General features: G+C 45.1%; 1 protein-coding gene across 1 annotated transcript in view; it reads right to left on the reverse strand.

Annotated features, from left to right (window-relative positions):
• Window positions 1-7,827: 7,827 nt before the first annotated feature.
• Window positions 7,828-18,209, reverse strand: part of LOC134965193 (urokinase plasminogen activator surface receptor-like) — a 28,083-nt gene continuing 17,701 nt past the window's right edge. The window contains exons 2-7 of the mRNA XM_063941705.1: window positions 17,341-17,454; window positions 15,568-15,717; window positions 11,576-11,713; window positions 11,338-11,481; window positions 10,363-10,488; window positions 7,828-8,266 (exon numbers count right to left, since the gene is read on the reverse strand). Coding sequence (XP_063797775.1) covers window positions 8,028-8,266; window positions 10,363-10,488; window positions 11,338-11,481; window positions 11,576-11,713; window positions 15,568-15,717; window positions 17,341-17,454 — 911 coding nt within the window. The 3' untranslated portion in view covers window positions 7,828-8,027. The remainder of the gene's footprint in view (window positions 8,267-10,362; window positions 10,489-11,337; window positions 11,482-11,575; window positions 11,714-15,567; window positions 15,718-17,340; window positions 17,455-18,209) is intronic.

An 18,209-nucleotide genomic window follows, 5' to 3' on the forward strand; every position in this document is an offset into this window, starting at 1 on the left:
AACATAGGACTGTAATCTCTGGGCCCTCAAAGCCCATAGCGCCGGGTTGGTTACCCCAAAGGTAAAATTTATGATGACATTTAGCCATTCCCAACTTAGTTTTATCCCATAAGAATTTATTAAGGGCCTGGCGGGCTTCAGTTAATTTTAGATAGACCCCAGCATCAAGGGAAGATTGATGTGAGGCCTCCAAGGTCGCTATTCATTCGATGAGCCACAGTCTCTGCGCCATTCGCTCCTTTTTAAGTTGAGAGCCAAGCTGTATACATCTACCTCGATCACACATTTATGTGCTTCCCAGATCGTGCCTGCACTAACATCTGGAGTGTCATTAGTTACAATATAATCAGAGGTGGCGGAAGCAAGAACGTCCTTTAAGCGAGGATCCTGGATCAATGAGTCATTAAACCGCCATGACCATGGGTTTTTAGGGGCCGCACCTATATAAACAGACACATATACTGAAGCATGGTCTGACCATGTGATATGACCAATCACGCTTGAAGGAAAGAGGTGAAGAAATCTATGCTCAACTAGAAAATAGTCCGGACGGGAGTACATAGTGTGAGGGGAGGAAAAGAAGGTGTAATCCTTTTCTGTCGGATGTTGAGTTCTCCACAACTTCATCTACTGAAACTCACGAAGAAGTCGGCTAACCCGGCGGTGGTCACAGGTCTGTCGTCTAGTCGAGAAAGGGAAACAATCCCGGGGTCTATCGACCAGTTAAAGTCACCGCCCAGGATCAAACAGCCCTCTTTAATAGGTTCTAATAGTCGCAATATCTTGGTAAAAAACTGTCTTTGGATTTGATTAGGCGCATATACCTTAACAAGCGTATAAACCTGGTTATAAATAGTACATTTGAGAACCTGACATCGACCATCTTCCAGAACGACATGAGAAATATCCGTAATCGGGAACCGATGTGAAAATAAGATCGCAACACCTAGGGATTGCTTAAAGGGATAGTGGTGAGCCTTCTTGTATGGGGATTGATTGTACTCTATATACACAAGGCACCAAACCTAGGGCATACCTCCCAACTGTCCCGATTTTCACGGGACAGTCCCGTTTTTTGGTCCCGCGGTGGTGGTGGTGGTGGGGGGGGCAGTTGGGAGGCTCTGTCTCTTGCTGCCCTGCTTAGCAGAGCAACTGAGAATAGACGCTGTGCGCATGCGCACAGTGTCTATTCATGAGTGACAGAGGGAGAAGGTGGGCATGCCAGCAGCTCACAGAGCACTGGGCATGCCCCATTTAGTGATGGAGAAGGGAGGCGTGGCCTAAATAGTGGCATCACCATGAAGCCACGCCCATTTCCAGAGGTCACGCGTGTGTCCCTCTTGCACATTAAAGAAAGTTAGGAGGTATGCCTAGGGCCTAATTCAGACCTGATCACAGCAACAAATTTGAGTGTAACGCCTACTGCTGCTGGCGCTGCTGTTGTTGCTGCTGGGAGTCGATCGTCATCCCAGAGGGTTAGTCGGAAGACCACTTGTACTACTCAGTAAGCAATTGACTGTCCAACAGTCCTTTGCGAGGAAGATTAAATATCACAGCAGTCATCCTGCTGCAAAGCGGATAACTCAGGCCTTGGCAGCCTGGGTGGTGTTAAAACGTGTTTCCGGTATCCACCGTTAATTCACAGGAAACTAGAGAATTGCTTGAGGTACTGTGTCCCCGGTACCAAATACCATCTAGGTTCCATTTCTCTAGGCAGGCGATACCAAGAATGTACACAGACGTCAGATAAACAGTCACCAGTGTCCTAAAAAATGCAGTTGTACCCAATGTCCACTTAACCACGGACATGTGGACAAGTGGAGCAGGGCAGACTAAGGACTATATGACTGTGACAGCCCACTGGGTAGATGTATTGCCTCCCGCAACAAGAACAGCAGCGGCGGCACCAGTAGCAGCATATCGCAAACACCAACTCGTTCCTAGGCAGGCTATGCTTTGTATCACCGCTTTCCATAAGAGGCACACAGCTGACAACCTCTTACGGAAACTGAGGAAGATCATCGCAGAATGGCTTACCCCAATTGGACTCTCCTGGGGATTTGTGACATCGGACAACGCCATCAATATTGTGCGTGCATTACATGTGGGCAAATTCCAGCATGTCCCATGTTTTGCACATACATTGAATTTGGTGGTGCAGAATTATTTAAGAAACGACAGGGGCGTGCAAGAGATGCTGTCGGTGGCCCGAAGAATTGTGGGCCACTTTCAGCATTCAGCCACCGCGTGCCGAATATTGGAGCACCAGCAAACACTCCTGAACCTGCCCTGCCATCATCTGAAACAAGAGGTGGTAACAAGGTAGAATTCAACCCTCTATATGCTTCAGAGGATGGAGGAGCAGCAAAAGTCCATTCAAGCCTATACAGCTACCTACGATATAGGCAAAGGAGGGGGAATGCACCTGACTCAAGCGCAGTGGAGAATGATTTCAACGTTGTGCAAGGTTCTGCAACCCTTTGAACTTGCCACACGTGAAGTCACTTCAGACATTGCCAGCCTGAGTCAGGTAATTCCCCTCATCAGGCTTTTGCAGAAGAAGCTGGAGAGATTGAAGGAGGAGCTAAAACAGAGCGATTCCGCTAGGCATGTGGGACTTGTGGATGGAGCCCTTAATTCGCTTAACCAGGATTCACGGGTGGTCAATCTGTTGAAATCAGAGCACTACATTTTGCCCACCGTGCTCGATCCTAGATTTAAAACCTACGTTGTATCTCTCTTTCCGGCAGACACAAGTCTGCAGAGGTTCAAAGACCTGCTGGTAACAAAATTGTCAAGTCAAGCGGAACGTGACCCATCAACAGCTCCTCCTTCACATTCTCCCGCAACTGGGGCAGCGAGGAAAAGGCTAAGAATTCCGAGCCCACCTGCTGGCGGTGATGCCGGGCAGTCTGGAGCGAGTGCTGACATCTGGTCCAGACTGAAGGACCTGCCAACGATTACGGACATGTCGTCTACTGTCACTGCATATGATTCTGTCACCATTGAAAGAATGGTGGAGGATTATATGAGTGACCGCATCCAAGAAGGCATGTCAGACAGTCCGTACGTATAATGGCAGGAAAAAGAGGCAATTTGGAGGCCCTTGCAGATACTGGCTTTATTTTACCTAAGTTGCCCCCCCCCCCTCCTCCAGTGTGTACTCCGAAAGAGTGTTTAGTGCAGCCGCTCACCTTGTCAGCAGTCGGCGTACGAGGTTACTTCCAGAAAATGTGGAGAAGATGATGTTCATCAAAATGAATTATAATCAATTCCTCCGTGGAGACATTCACCAGCAATTGCCTCCAGAAAGTACACAGGGACCTGAGATGGTGGATTCCAGTGGGGACGAATTAATAATCTGTGAGGAGGGGGATGTACACAGTGAAAGGGGTGAGGAATCGGACGATGAGGAGGAGGTGGACATCTTGCCTCTGTAGAGCCAGTTTGTGCAAGGAGAGATTGATTGCTTCTTTTTTGGTGGGGGCCCAAACCAACCAGTCATTTCAGTCACAGTCGTATGTCAGACCCTGTCGCTGAAATGATGGGTTTGTTAAAGTGTGCATGTCCTGTTTATACAACATAAGGGTGGATGGGAGGGCCCAAGGACAATTCCATCTTGCACCTCTTTTTTCTTTCATTTTTCTTTGCATCATGTGATGTTTGGGGACTATTTTTTGAAGTGCCATCCTGTCTGACACTGCAGTGCCACTCCTAGATGGAGCAGGTGTTTGTGTCGGCCACTTGGGTAGCTTAGCTTAGTCATCCAGCGACCTCGGTGCAAATTTTAGGACTAAAAATAATATTGTGAGGTGTTCAGAATAGACTGGAAATGAGTGGAAATGATGGTTGAGGATAATAATACTATGGGATCAAAATGACCCCCAAATTTTATGATTTAAGCTGTTTTTGAGTTTTTTTTGTAAAAAAAACACCCGAGTCCAAAACACACCCGAATCCGACAAAAAATTTTCAGTGAGGTTTTGCCAAAACGCGTCCGAATCCAAAACACGGCCGTGGAACCGAATCCAAAACCAAAACACAAAACCCGAAAAATTTCCGGTGCACATCACTAATTTTTACCACTTTCCTACACTTAACTTGAGAGCTCTCTGTTATTCAGTTACAATACCCATTATTAAATAACACATTTCAATATACTGCCATACCCAGAATTCAAACCTGTAACCTGTTGCATTCCAGCCAAGCACCCTACTTATAGAGATATTTGATCCTGTATAAAAAAAACTATGAGAACTATATGAAGCTACTTGTCTTTGTAAAAAAAAAAAAAAATCAGCATTGTAGTTGAGCAGATCTACAGTATGTAGTGTGCAGCCACACATCCAACCCCTTGCAGCCACACACTACATAGATCTGCTCAGCTGCAATGATGATCATTGTTTACAAGGTAAGCTTCAAATAGTTAGAATTCTCTAGCTTAGAATTCTCTAGCTTTCTATGTAAGGGCAGATAGCTCAGTGACAGAGTAAATTGGGTATCCAGGCAATGGGTTTGAAAGCCAGGTATGTCAGCATTTTGAAATGTAATAAAAGACAGTGTTACTGAATAACAAAGAGGTCTCAAGTTAATTTCATGGATGTTGTATAGGTATTAGTGACGGAAGTGGTGGGGGTAGGAGACTGGTGAGGTCAGGAGATGCTGGGCTTTAAAAAAGGGCGAAGCTACAAGTGAAAGTAATTAGATAATTCATAATTGATAAGTGCTGCCAATAGTGCCCCCTTCCTTGCAGCGCTATGTGCGGTGGCACACTCTGCACACACCTAGTTACAGCCCTGTGCGGACCTATACAACATTTGTGTTGCACATACCATAGCAATTCCGATAAGCAATTGTATGCATTGCTCACTTCTGCTCACAGCTCCATGGACTGCAAGCAGAAAGGAAACATATGTCGTGAACCCAGGGGCGGAATTGCCAGAAACAATGGAGTCAGTAGCCGCCGGGCTCCAGCCATGAAAGGGGCACCTGTATTGTCTCAGTCATCTCCCAGCCCAGGTCACCAACAGCGACGGCGCTGGGCTGTTCACTAAGCATCAGTCATCTAATGCCTGCAACGGCTGCTGCTCTTATTAGCTGCAACCAGCGCTTTCTCTCTGAACACACATATCTCCCCTGCTGTGCTCCCCTTCCCAGTGGTGAATTTCGGCGTATCGGACTACAGTCTGGCCAGCTAGTGTACCTCCTCCTCTTCCTGCTATCTCACCTATCCTCCCTGCCAGGTACTAGGGCAGGCAGAAGCTCCGCCTCCCACACGAGGAGGGGGCAGCTGCTTGCAGACACAGTGAGCATGGTGGCTCACAGAACGGGGGTCACTAGGGGCATGTGTCCCAGCCCCCCCACCTTCAAGGGGCCATCCTGGATGATAAGACGGAACAGCAGAAGGTGGCAGTGTCACAGCAGGGGGCGCGGCTACCCTTCCCTGACGGATATAGGAGTGATGGAGCTGCCACAGTCCTACTTCAGTAACAATTGTCAGGATATTTAAGTTATGAGGAACATTAAACTATGTTGTGTCTATGTAACTATATATCTGTATATATGCTTCTATGTATATGTGTGTCTATGTAACTATCTACAGTATGTGTATGTTTGTTTATAGGTTTCTGTGTATATATGTGTCTGTGTAACTCTGTGTCTGTATATATGTATCTGTGTATATATGTTTCTGAGTAACTTTATACTGTATGTGTGTGTAACTGTATATGTGTATCTATGGAACTCTGTGTATATGTGTCTATGTATATAATATGCCTGTGTTAATACAGTATGTGTCTGTGTAACTATATGTGTGTCTGTGTAACTGCAACACTGCATTATATGACGGACACTGCAACACTTTGCATTATATGGTGGGCGCTACAATGCTCTGCATTATATGGTGGGCAGTGATGGCCTCTTTAAGTCACTAAAATGCTATCAGTACTCTTTTGTGGTCATTAAATTGCTCTCAGTATTGTCTAGAGGTCACAAACTTGCTCTCAGTATTGTCTGGAGGTCACAAACTTGCTCTCAGTATTTTCTGGCGGTCACTAAAATGCCCTCTACATTGTCCTGCAATTACAAAGATTGCAGATGGAATCAGCGATTCCGCTAATGCGCATTCGACATTGTCAAATTCACATGGATCTGTAACCATTAACGAACGTGAGCGATAATAGGTTGGCATGGGAGTGGGGGGGAAAGATCTTTGTTGCCTCTGGGTGCCTGGGATGAAGTTACGCCACTTTGTGTACCAGTGGCGATTTGCATGTAATTGAATCTGCCACATGGGGTCCCAGAAAACAGAGATATCCTGGATGCTTACATTACAGCAACATATGGTCTGCTGCCTAAAGGGCTAGAAATGGTCTTTATTGTTGCACAAAATAAAAATGTTTTGCTGTCATCGGCCACACTGTTACTACCAGGTTAGATCCCCATGGTTTCACAACCCACTAGATCTTATATATATAATACATATGAAAATGATTCAGCCCAAACAAAACCCACTAGATTATTCTGCTTAAATAATAGGAAATTAATGTACATATACAAAATAATGCTGTTTAAAGTCAGCAGAGTCCATCTATCCACCAATTACCAATGGTGCGGATAGAGCTACATTACAGCTCCAGGCCTCCAGACAGAAATAGGCCCATCATCATATGTATTAAAATTGTATTTGTAGTTTCCACACAAAATGATGAAATATTTATATTTTTTTGTAATTTTTGAGACATTGGGGCTGATAGTATAGGGTGAGTACACACCCGTAAGGCAGTGGCCACACCCACACCTCACTGGTCACTCCCACACAGCCCTGGTCACACCTACATGGCACTGGCCACACCCACACAGCCCCCCTTCTCAGTATAGGCTATTTAACATTTCCAGTCCTAGGCCCATGTGGCCCTTAATCTGGCCCTGCCTAATGTATGCCGGCCAGTCCACTTTGGTGACTTAAATCAGTTTAGATTTTTTTACATGCTATAAACATTTTTTTGTGATAACATGTTAAGGAGATTACAGCGTATTAAACTATGGGCATAACCAGGGGCGTCACTAGTCTATAGTGCACTCGGTGTTACCGTGGCTGCTAAAGGGGAGGGGGCAAGGCTAGGCGTTCCATTCCCCATTTTCGGCACTCTGGGGGTACGGGAGATGCTGGCTGACCCTGGAGACTGCAGTGCCGGCTTCTGCAGGATGACAGGAGCCGGGTTTCTGCATGTAATGTTACAATTCAGCACCAGCTCCTATCACTGAGCAGGGAGCCGGCACTTTGGTGTCACCTCTCGTCAGGCCACACACCCCACGCCCCCCTTGTGACACCACTGGGCATAACCATACTTGCCAACTTTGTAAAGCTCCCCTCTGGGACGTTCAGAGGAGTGGACAACACCATCAGGTTACGCTGGGTCAGATGAGGCGATTCACAGCATCCTGGCCGACCCCTACAACGCTCCCCACCCACCGATGTATGATGACATAAATCTCATCATTATGCATAGTGGGCGGGGCATAATAAGGAAATATGCTCGGGGCTTATCTATTATAGATACCAGATATGAATAGGAAATTAAAAGGTTGCACAAAAACTTAAAAAAAATACTGTCCCAAAATTATAATTAATTTGAGTTCTGCCAAGTGTGAGAAATCTATAGTGGCTCGTATAGGAGTCTAGCAGCAGATAATATACATAGTTATTATAAAACAAACACAAAAACACGACAATACAACACATAAAACACTAAATCATAGCAAAAATGTTCTGATATTTGTCTTTTATTACAAAATAAATTAAGCAAAACATGAATTGTATGGATAGATATAGACGGTTACATTTATTTACAGAAGGCCAAGGGCGGAATTTAACCCATGAAACCCCTTCCCATCCAAGTCTCATTTTAGTTTTATCATAACTTATCGACTGACAAAATGGCAGCTTCCACTGCGTTTGCAGGCGATGGATACACTTAAAACGTCATGCCCTGGCAATGTTTTCATCTGTCTCATGTTCTGGCCAATCATAATAATGTTAACAGCTCTCCCATAAGCACCAGTAGAGTGGCCACGATAAAGAATACACTGCTGTCCGCAGAGATGGAGCCGGCGTTGTAATATGATGTAACAGAGCCGGTGTTACATAGATTGCCCGTACAGCAGTAAAGCTTCTGACTGGCCTGGATTAAAATGGATGCTGAGAGGCCCAAACACACGTCCTTGGAGCAGCAACCCCGCATCAGAGTGTTTCCCCGAGGAAAGCCTGTACAAATAAACACAGTTACTGCATGAGAAAAAGGGAATTATTAAAACAAATATCACTATATTTTTGTTGTTTTTTTTTTTTTTTTAAATCTGCAACTTTATGCATACTGGACATTCAGACCATGATGCATGGAACTCATACGGAATGGCCAACATTTTGATTTATTGAACCACCTGTAGTAGGAAGACTTAGTAAAGGTGGTTCAGGTGGGCTAGGTAGAACTGGAAGAGGCAAATTAAAGGTTTAAGGAATGAAGCAGTAGTATAAAATGTTAGCTGATTCTGATTCTGAATGTTAGGAGGGAGAGAGGGAGATTTACTAAGCCCTGGAGAGAGCTAAAGTGGTGAAAGATAAAGTACCAGCCAGTCAGCTCCTAACTGTCATGTTATAGGCTGTGTTTGAAAAATGACAGGCGCTGATTGGCTGGTAGTTTATCACTCTCCACTTTATAACTTTTTAAGGCTTATGGGCCCTACACACTGGGCGATATTACTGAAAGATATGAACAATCTCATTAATGAATGAGATACCGTTCATATCTTACAGTGTGGAGGCAGCAACGATGAATGATGCGTGGCCCCGCGCACGTTCATCGTTGATGCCCTGTCACTTGTGCGTGCAGGCCAATATGGACGATCTCGGCCATATTTGCATGCACTGCTATGGAGCCGGGTGACGGGGGGAGTTAATAAACTTCACTCCCCCCGTCACCTCCCCCCCGCCACCGGGTCGCCCGTCTGCCGTATCTGCGGTCAGTCAGCTCGCCAGCGGGTCGCGCGGTGTGTAGGTCCCATTAGTACATCTGTCCCAGAGTCACAGATCTCGTTAGTTGGGTGTATGGGAAATGAGAGTAAATTGGAGGGGTTCAGAAAACAGCATTAAGAATTGGGAATCTCACCAAAACTATCACAGAGAATAAATGTCAACATTCCTGCCCACCGGCTCATATAACACTATGTGATAACACTTTGAATTTAAGAGAGCCTGTATTAATTTGAAGATCTCTCCCCAATAGCACTATCTCACAGAGGCAGCAATTATCCTACTCCCTAAGTGGTTACGGTGCCACGTAGCTAGGGGGCAGTGTGTGTGTGTGTGTTTTATGTCTGGCATGTATATTTAATGCTGGGATCTTCTAAAAGCTGGGATAGTAAGCATAATGATAATGTATTTCTAATGTTTAATTACATATTATTATTTTTTAAATAAATGAATGAATATACAGTATGTGGCTGTTTTCATCCATGTCCTCTATCACTAACATTATTAATTGAAGAATTAAGGTAAGTAGAGCAATACAAGTAGATTGCAGGTAGGGATGTCCATTGGTGGCCCATTAGCCTGAAGGGAGTTAAACCCAGAGGCTGTAGATGGGTTGGGCTTAGTGACATTGGGCTTATGTCATTAGGGCTGCCCTGTAGTGGTCCAGTGGGAGGTGTGTGTGCTGTATGCTAGCATTCCACTGCTACTGGTGTTTGTTTTGGAGAATTCTCTTCATTGTGGCGGGGGCAGCTGACCAGTTGTGTTAGTGTATTATTTGGGCCCAGTAAGACCACTGCTGATACCACCCTGATGGTAGGGTCAGCCATACAGTATCATCTATTCCAGGTGGCATGAGGTGGCGTGATAGGAAGGAAAGCTGGAAGCCCAGATAGCAGCCATTTTTGGGTGGGCTATTGCTTCCTCCCCATCTTACTACTGTGTCTTATACCCCCATTGCATTGAGTTAGGCATTGGTTTTGCCTCCCCAATTAAGCCTACCTCAACTTAAAGCCTCCCCATCATATATGATGAATACATTGGTGTTCTTTGATACTGTCCGTTACCAGACACCATTATTTAATAGTTTGTTATCAATCAAGATGAACATTTAAACCGCCATACTTTGGGTCGGTTTATTTTAGTTGTAAAGTTATTCCTAATATTACATTTGTTCTTAAGACGTATGAAGCCATCAATAGCCATTAAGGCCTTTATACTGTAAAACAATAAAACAGATCAACCAAAAACGACATACAAAGTAATATTATAATATTCAGAGGCTGCCATGAGAGATGTCTGACATAGAATATAGCTTAAGCAAGCAGTATTACCTACTATATCCAAGCACGTGGTCATGTTTCCTGTACACGAGACCACGGTGGGGGTATTACATTCTCCAGCGCCTGTCTCATTACACGCATAACACTGTATGCCATTTGCCGTCTCGTTCACCGTTACTGTTGAAGACAAAGATTTCATAGAACCAGATGAGCTTTGTGGCGTCACAGTAACACCTTCTGTTGCTCTGTTAGACTGGGCAAAGATGAAGGAGGACAGGGCTATCTTTGGCATCAGTACCTACCAAGTATGAGTGATGATACAGCCACTCACCTTTTCTATCCCATTTTCTATAAATATAATATATAGTAAAGATATTAAAGTGTGCACCCAGGGGATGTAGCCCTAATGTGCAAAGTGCCTACGTTCAAATGCAAACAATTCATTAATACATGGACACATCTGTAAGTGGCCTGTGTGCAAGTAACCAAAGGACTCTGGAGAACTGCAGAAGTGTGTCTTTAATAACAGCAGTCATGCCGAACAAATGGCTGCACAGGCACTTCCTGTGTAACAAACACTTTCTGCATGACAGAGTGGGTGGCAATAATGCAACTCCGCCCATCTACATACAGCATACATCTACAACATTGAGGAATGAGACACTGATATCACTCTTCTTAGTGAATTGATAGCTATAGTCTGATGAATTCTGGTTGAGATGCCTGTGAAATGGTGGCTTCCAGTGTACAGCGCTAAGTACATTGCATCAACAGTGGACAAGAAAAAGAAAAGGTGTAGCAACAAATGGCTAGTTCAGTTGTGTGATTAATATAAGCACATAGGGGGAGATTTATCAAACCTTCCAAAGAGGACAAATAAAGTAGCTGCCTGTAGCAGCCAATCTGATTCTTGCTATCATTTATCTAGTACAATCAGTAACATTATAGGTGGAATCTAATTGGTTGCTATGTGCTACACCTCCACTAGTATGAACACCCCCAGTTTAGGTGAGATGTTGGCGTTACCTGTCTTTACACCCTGGTTGCAGTTGTTGCTCCCACAGCACGACACCTCTGTGTACACCCTTCCTTTGCCGGTGTTATATTCCAGCCTTCGACCACACAGGTTACCTGTCCCACAGCCTTTCATCACCACGTTTGAACTGGAGACTACAGGAACAGGAGGTACGATGGTGTTGTCAGTATATGTGCATATGGTACATACATGTGTATATGCTGGTCTAGGCTCTGTATTGTATCTCACCATTAACAAACAAGGTGGTGGAGGTCATGCATCGGTCCTGCACTCCAGCGCACTGCAGTGTCGTCAGGTTGGGGCTTGCGCAGGAAACACTGTTCCCCTCACACGCCCGACAAGTGAGAGCAGCAACAGGAACTCGAGCTGGAAAGGAGACCAGAGAGACATTTATTATTATTGTATTTCATCTCACTTTCATTTCTCATTATGTTATCCGTAGGGATGGACCTGAATGTACATTAGACACAGACTCTATGGTGTGTTATTCATCTACATCACAGGTTCTCAAACTTGGTCCTCAGGACCCCACACGGTTCATGTTTTGCAGGTCACCTGTAGATTTTTGAAATGTGACAGTTGGTGATACAGGGCAGCTCCTGGGTGACATGGAAAATGTGAACCGTGTGGGGTCCTGAGGACCGAGTTTGAGAACCACTGATCTACATGTTAAATGACCTTTTGTAATTATCACTGATTCATGTCAATATTGCCCTACAAGGCTGCAATTGTTACTACTGTATGCAGTCAGCAAGTCCACAGTCACTACTCATAATGTCAACACTAGAATGTGGCTAGTTATGTTGCCGACATGTTTAAAATGTCTACATCTAACATATCGACATAGACAAAATGTCAACATATGACATTGCCAACAAAGGGAAAATGTCCACATTACTATTATGGCTAGGGTTAGGCTTATAAAGCATTGTTGACATTACAACCATGTCAACATTTCCTCAGAATAGACTTGCTGAATGCTGGCATGGAGATTGCCGACATGATGAACATGTCAACATGTTGCCAGCTGACATTATCACCATGTCTGCATTGTGAATGTTCACATAGCACAAGTCAACACAATATACTGAACCCACTAAAGGTCATATTCATCCAGAGATGGACTGGGGCTCTTAAACATCCGGGCCGGGTGTACTTCACGCCTGCGCTGCAGGCTGGGGTCACGACTTAAGTGGACATGCCATGAGTCGCGGCACGCCCCGTGTCTCTCTGTATGTAGGCAGCCGAGCAGAGCACCGGGAGATTGCGCTGCTCGGCGAACCCAGGTTTCTCTGAGTGGCCAGAAAGGACCATTAAACCATTGGACCTTCTGGCATTTGCCAGAAGTGCCAGATGGGCAGTCCAGCTCTGTATTCATCAATATGTCCCTAAGGTGCCACGATACTTTGGTATCTCACGTGTTCGTATCTACAGGATCGGAGACACTATTATTGAATTGCTAATGTTCGGGGACTGCTACTCCGAAAAGTGGTGGAACTTTACACAACAGTGTTAGTGCACATCCATGAACTAAGTACACGCGAGATCCCTCATCGTCACCTCGACTTCCAACCCATAGGAAGGAGCAGGGCTCCAGGAACCAGTGCCATCTGAAGATGGAGTAAATTCTTGCAGGCAACTCCGAAAACTCTCAGTATTTGGAGTTTGCTGAATACTAGATGGCTGCAGTGGGTCCCTAATAATGAACAGGCCAATTACATTTCCCCATGTGTAATTAGCAATTAGTCATGATAAATAGGCCCCTAAAAACAGAGTGAACCCCAAAAACTCAGAGCGTGGACATTATGCCTTCCCTTTCTACACACTCAGTAAACATGCCCCGCCCACTTATGTCACATGACTCGTGAACTTTTTCCATCAAAAGAATTGGTAATGATTGTAAGACCCAATTTGCATATACTTCTCAGTGGATGATAACTCACCAGAGAGAATGAGTTCTACAGGTCTGGATGGCTCTGCAGAAGAATCATTACAACAGTACATGACCTACATGGGAACCGTTGCATCAGATCCATGTACACGCAGCAGGGAAGTGTCACATTTGAAATAGTGACCAGAATAGAAAGCAGCTCCAGTGTCCACCACTATAATAGCAGCATATTACTGTATACAGGGTTTGTGCCAGAATCATACCCCATACTTTGCATGGTGCCGCCATTTATTGCTGTCAGGGGTTGAGATTGAGCCAGAATTCCAGGACACAATATCAGGCACGAGACTGGTTCAATACATAAGGTAACAAGACCTCTCACATGTGCAATGTTCCCTGTTTCATTCATTTTCATTCTAATTACCCACCAGGCCAGAGCAGGTAGGCCGTTGCTTTCCCTCATGGCCATTAGACTGTGCCTCATAGGACCCTTACTGTCCCAGCATCAGTTGTAACTAGCAGGGCTGACGGAAAGATGCTCAACCATTGAGGTGCGTACTGTGATCAGATTTCTAAGGGCACATCAGCATCTGAAATACACTGTCAACTTTTCAAGGTATATGGTGATAATGTCATGCCATGGAAACAGGTTTGGGTTTGGTATACTGCTTTTGATAAAGGCAGGACAGACGTTTAAGATGTATGGCGCTATCATTGGGAGGTACTGGACCATCTGCCCTGCAGCCTTGACCTGGCACCGAGTGAGTTCCATCTCTTTGGACCATTGAAGAAGCACCAGGGTGGAAGGCGATTCACAATTGATGGTGAAGTTCACGAAGCCATAATGTTCTGGCTTCAGGCGCTTGACATTGACTTCTTCTGTGCCGGGATAGATGTCATGGTGTACCATTGGAACAAATAATTAGACAAATACCAGTGCTTACTTCTCCACATCAACCCTTTTTCCCTCCCTGACCCACTTGCCTCCCCAAGTTCCCTACATGGTAATCAGAAATCTCAAATCATTGGGAATGCAACCACAGCAATTCATAGGTCAACTTCTCAATCCGATTATGGCGGTAGTCTTGGGAGAACGTGGGGGAGATGTATCAAAGCTTGGAGAGAGATAAAGTACCAACCAATCAGCTACTGTCGTTTTTACATAGAAACATAGAATTTGATGGCAGAGAAGAACCACTTGGCCCATCTAATCTGCCCCTTTTTTACCATATTTTTACCTCAAACCTTATTTGATCCTTATTTCTTTGTATGGATATCCTTATGTCTATCTGATGGGAGGCTATTCCACCTGTGCACTACCCTTTCTGCGAAGTAATTTTTTCTCATATTTCTCCTGAACCCCCCCCCCCCCCACTCCAGTGTCAGTGCATGTCCTCGTGTCCTATTGCTTCTCTTCATTTGGAGAATGTTTCCCTCCTGGACTTTGTTAAATATTTGAAAGTTTCTATCATGTCCTCCCTTTCCCTTCTCTGCTCCAAACTATATATATTGAGATGTTTTAGTCTTTGTGGGTATGTTTTGTTATGTAGGCCATGCACCATTTTAGTTGCCCTTCTTTGTACAGTCTCTAATGTATTAATATCCTTTTGAAGATATGGCCTCCAAAATTGAACACAGTATTCTAGATGAGGCCGTATCAATGACTTATACAGTGGCATTATTACTTCTTTCTTTCCGCTCCTGATTCCTCTCCCTAGGCAACCAAGCATCTGACTAGCCATCCTCATTGCTTTGTTACATTGCTTACCTGCCTTTAAGTCACCTGAAATAGTGACTCCTAGATCCCTTTCCTCCTCAGTAGTTTCCAGTATAGTGCTATTAATACTATATTTAGCCTTTGGATTTTTGAGACCCGAGTGCATGATTTTGCTTTATATGGCATTAAACTGTAATTGATACACTCTTGACCATTCCTCTAGTCTACCTAGATCCTCAATCATTTGTTTTACCCCACCTGGTGTGTCTAACCTGTTGTATTCCTTTGTGTCATCTGCAAACACAGCCTGCAACATGGCCATTAGGATCTGCTTGCCTGGTATTTTATCTCCACTTTATCACTCGCCAAGCTTTGATACATCTCCCCCATGTCATCTGCTGGCGCAAGGTGAAGATTTCAGAAGTGCCTACAGTAGGTGCCTCCTTAGACAAACAGCTCTGGAGACTCGGAGTATATATGGAAGCACAAATTTCGGGAACTACCAAACATTGGCATTGCCCCAGGAGAATACCTGGCTTGGCCACCCTAAAGAATGGCCCTGGTTGAAGATTAGTAATCTTGAGCATCAGACACAGTATACTTGGTTCTTACCGTAGTATGTGCCGATGTTGCATAGGTCAGAGTTGCAGCACTGAGAGCTTATATAGGTTTTCTTGATGCCCTGATCCACATATACTGTTTCATTGCACACTAGCCCCTGAGAGCAGCCCTTGTACGTCCATTCAGTGATTTGGCCATTCTCTGCAAGGGAAAGATAATACAGTCACATGTGGCCAGAGACATTGCTAAAGGGACGGCTGGAACTGCCACCATTGCTTACAGTATAACAGTTAAAGGACTGCAATGGTCCAACTCAGCAATACATTAGGTGAGTGCCTTCTGGGTACCTATATACTACCTAGCTAGTAAAATATTCTTCAGCCGTTGGCATGCTTTCACAGCTGCAAGGCTGTATGATAAAAATCACAGACTTGTAGGGCGTTACACAGAGCTCTATAGATAATGCAGGAACAGAGGTATAATCCAACATTTCAGGACTTTATTGGTCCTTTCCTCAGGGGGGAAAAGTCTTGCAATATTGGGTAATACCTCGGTGGCCGGTCTTTAGGTCGACAACACTTATGTTGACATTCATTAGGTCGACTACTAAAGGTTGACATGGTCATTAGGACAACATGGTCATTAGGTCGACATGGTCAAATTTTTTAAACTTTTTAATACTATACGATCCACGTGGACTACGATTGGGAATAGTAACCTGTGCCGAGCGCAGTGGTAGCGGAGCGAGGCACCTTGCCCGAAGCATGGCGAGCAAAGCGAGCTATGCGAGGGGACACGGTGCACTAATTGGAGTTCCCGGTCACTTTACAAAGAAAACAACACCAATTTATTTTTTTTAAACTCACGTCAGCCTTTTTTCCATGTCGACCATATCCATGTCGACCTAATGACCGTGTCAACCTAGTCACTGTTGACCAATAATGGTCGACCTAATGACTGTCAACCTAGTTACTGTCGACCCAACGAACCACACCCAATACCTCTTTGCAAGTGTTATCAGCAGAGCTCTGAGTGTCGCTCTTCTAGTAACTACTTGTTTTGCATAAATGATAATAAAAAATGTCCCTGATCAGCACAAAAAGCTCTTCTCGATGAATCCTTGCCCCAGGGAGGATCTAGAATGCACACAAAACACACAACCAGAAGATCCTTCAGTACCTGAGAGCGAATCTTCCTTGTAGACTTCTAGCGGATCTCACTTTACCTGGGGGTAGATTTACTAAGTGGCAGCTTTTCTGTGTGTTTAAAGGGGGGTACTCACGGAGTGATAATCTAAGCAATCTAACTAGATTGCTTAGATTTTAATCATGGTCGCTCCGTGTGTACCCCCTACAGCGATAGCGATGCGCAGCCCCGCGCATCGCTATCGCTAGATTGGCTTGCTATGCAGTCCAATCTAGCAGGTCGCTCATTTCACCCGCTGGGTGAAATGAGTGGCCCCCCCCCCCCCGTCTCCCCCGCACGCTCAGCACACATCGCGCTGTGTTGAGCGGCGGGAGAGATGTGTGCTGAGCGGTTCTCTCAGCACACATCTCTTCCACATCGGCCAGTGAGTACTGGCCTTAACAGGTGCTTTTACTTACTTTAATAACAACATTTCCTCCTATTTTCAGTACCCCCTTCACACCTTCCCCGAACCACACCAGTACTAGTGACGCCTCTATGAGCAGGAGCTTGATTCCTACAAGAATCCATTGATGATAGCAGTGTTCTCTTAGATAATCAAGTAGGTGAACTATAGTAAAGTAAAGATGGTGGTATTGGGTGGTACAATGGGTAAAGGAGAGTCATCTCGCAGCTTACCTACAACAGTGAATGCCTGCATCATACAGACGGTCTGGTCGAGGGTACACAGCTGGGTAGATTCCGGGCAGTAATATGGGTATCCATAGCACTGGTTACATTTCAGTGTCAGACCTAAGAAAGAGTAGGGTTATAATATTACACCAATATAAAGTTTCCATTCTTATTAAGGTTATGTGTGGACCCCCATGGGCTGCTTTTGGATTTGAATCTAGATTTAAATTTAAAGTTTTGGTTTTGCAAAACCACCCTCGTGTTTTGGTTTTGGATCTGTTTTGTTGTTGTTGCTAAGATCACATAAATTGGGCTTACAGTCAGGGCCGGTTCTAAGATTTGTGGCACCCCGGGCAAAATATGGGGGGCGTGGCTTCAATTGGGGGCGTGGTCAACGCGCTGAAAGAAAAAATAAAAATAAATAAAAAGTATACTTACCATCCCCGTTCCTGATCCAGACCCCCTCCGCCGGCGGCGCCGCTCTTCTCCTCTCCTCTCCTCTCTTCTCTTCTCTTCAATCTATGGGAGAGACGTTATTACGTCTCTCCCATAGAACAGCATAGACACTAGAGGTCAATTATGACCCCTAGTGTCTGTGCCACTATGCTGTGCGGTGCGCGATGACGTCATCGCGCATCGCACAGCAAAGGTCCTCTAGACGAAGGGAAACTAGACCGTAGCGTCTAGTTTCCCTTCATGGAGAGGACCTTTGCTGTGCGGTGCGCGATGACGTCATCGTGCACCGCACAACTAAGGTCCTCTCAATGAAGGGAAACTAGACGCTACGCGTCTAGTTCCCTTCAAAGCGGGGGGGCACAGCAGGGCACTGCGGGGGACACAGTGGCGGATCTTGCCCTGGTGCGGCACCCTCCGGA

This window comes from Pseudophryne corroboree, chromosome 10 (assembly GCF_028390025.1).
Source record: "Pseudophryne corroboree isolate aPseCor3 chromosome 10, aPseCor3.hap2, whole genome shotgun sequence".
Classification (NCBI taxonomy): Eukaryota; Metazoa; Chordata; class Amphibia; order Anura; family Myobatrachidae; genus Pseudophryne; species Pseudophryne corroboree.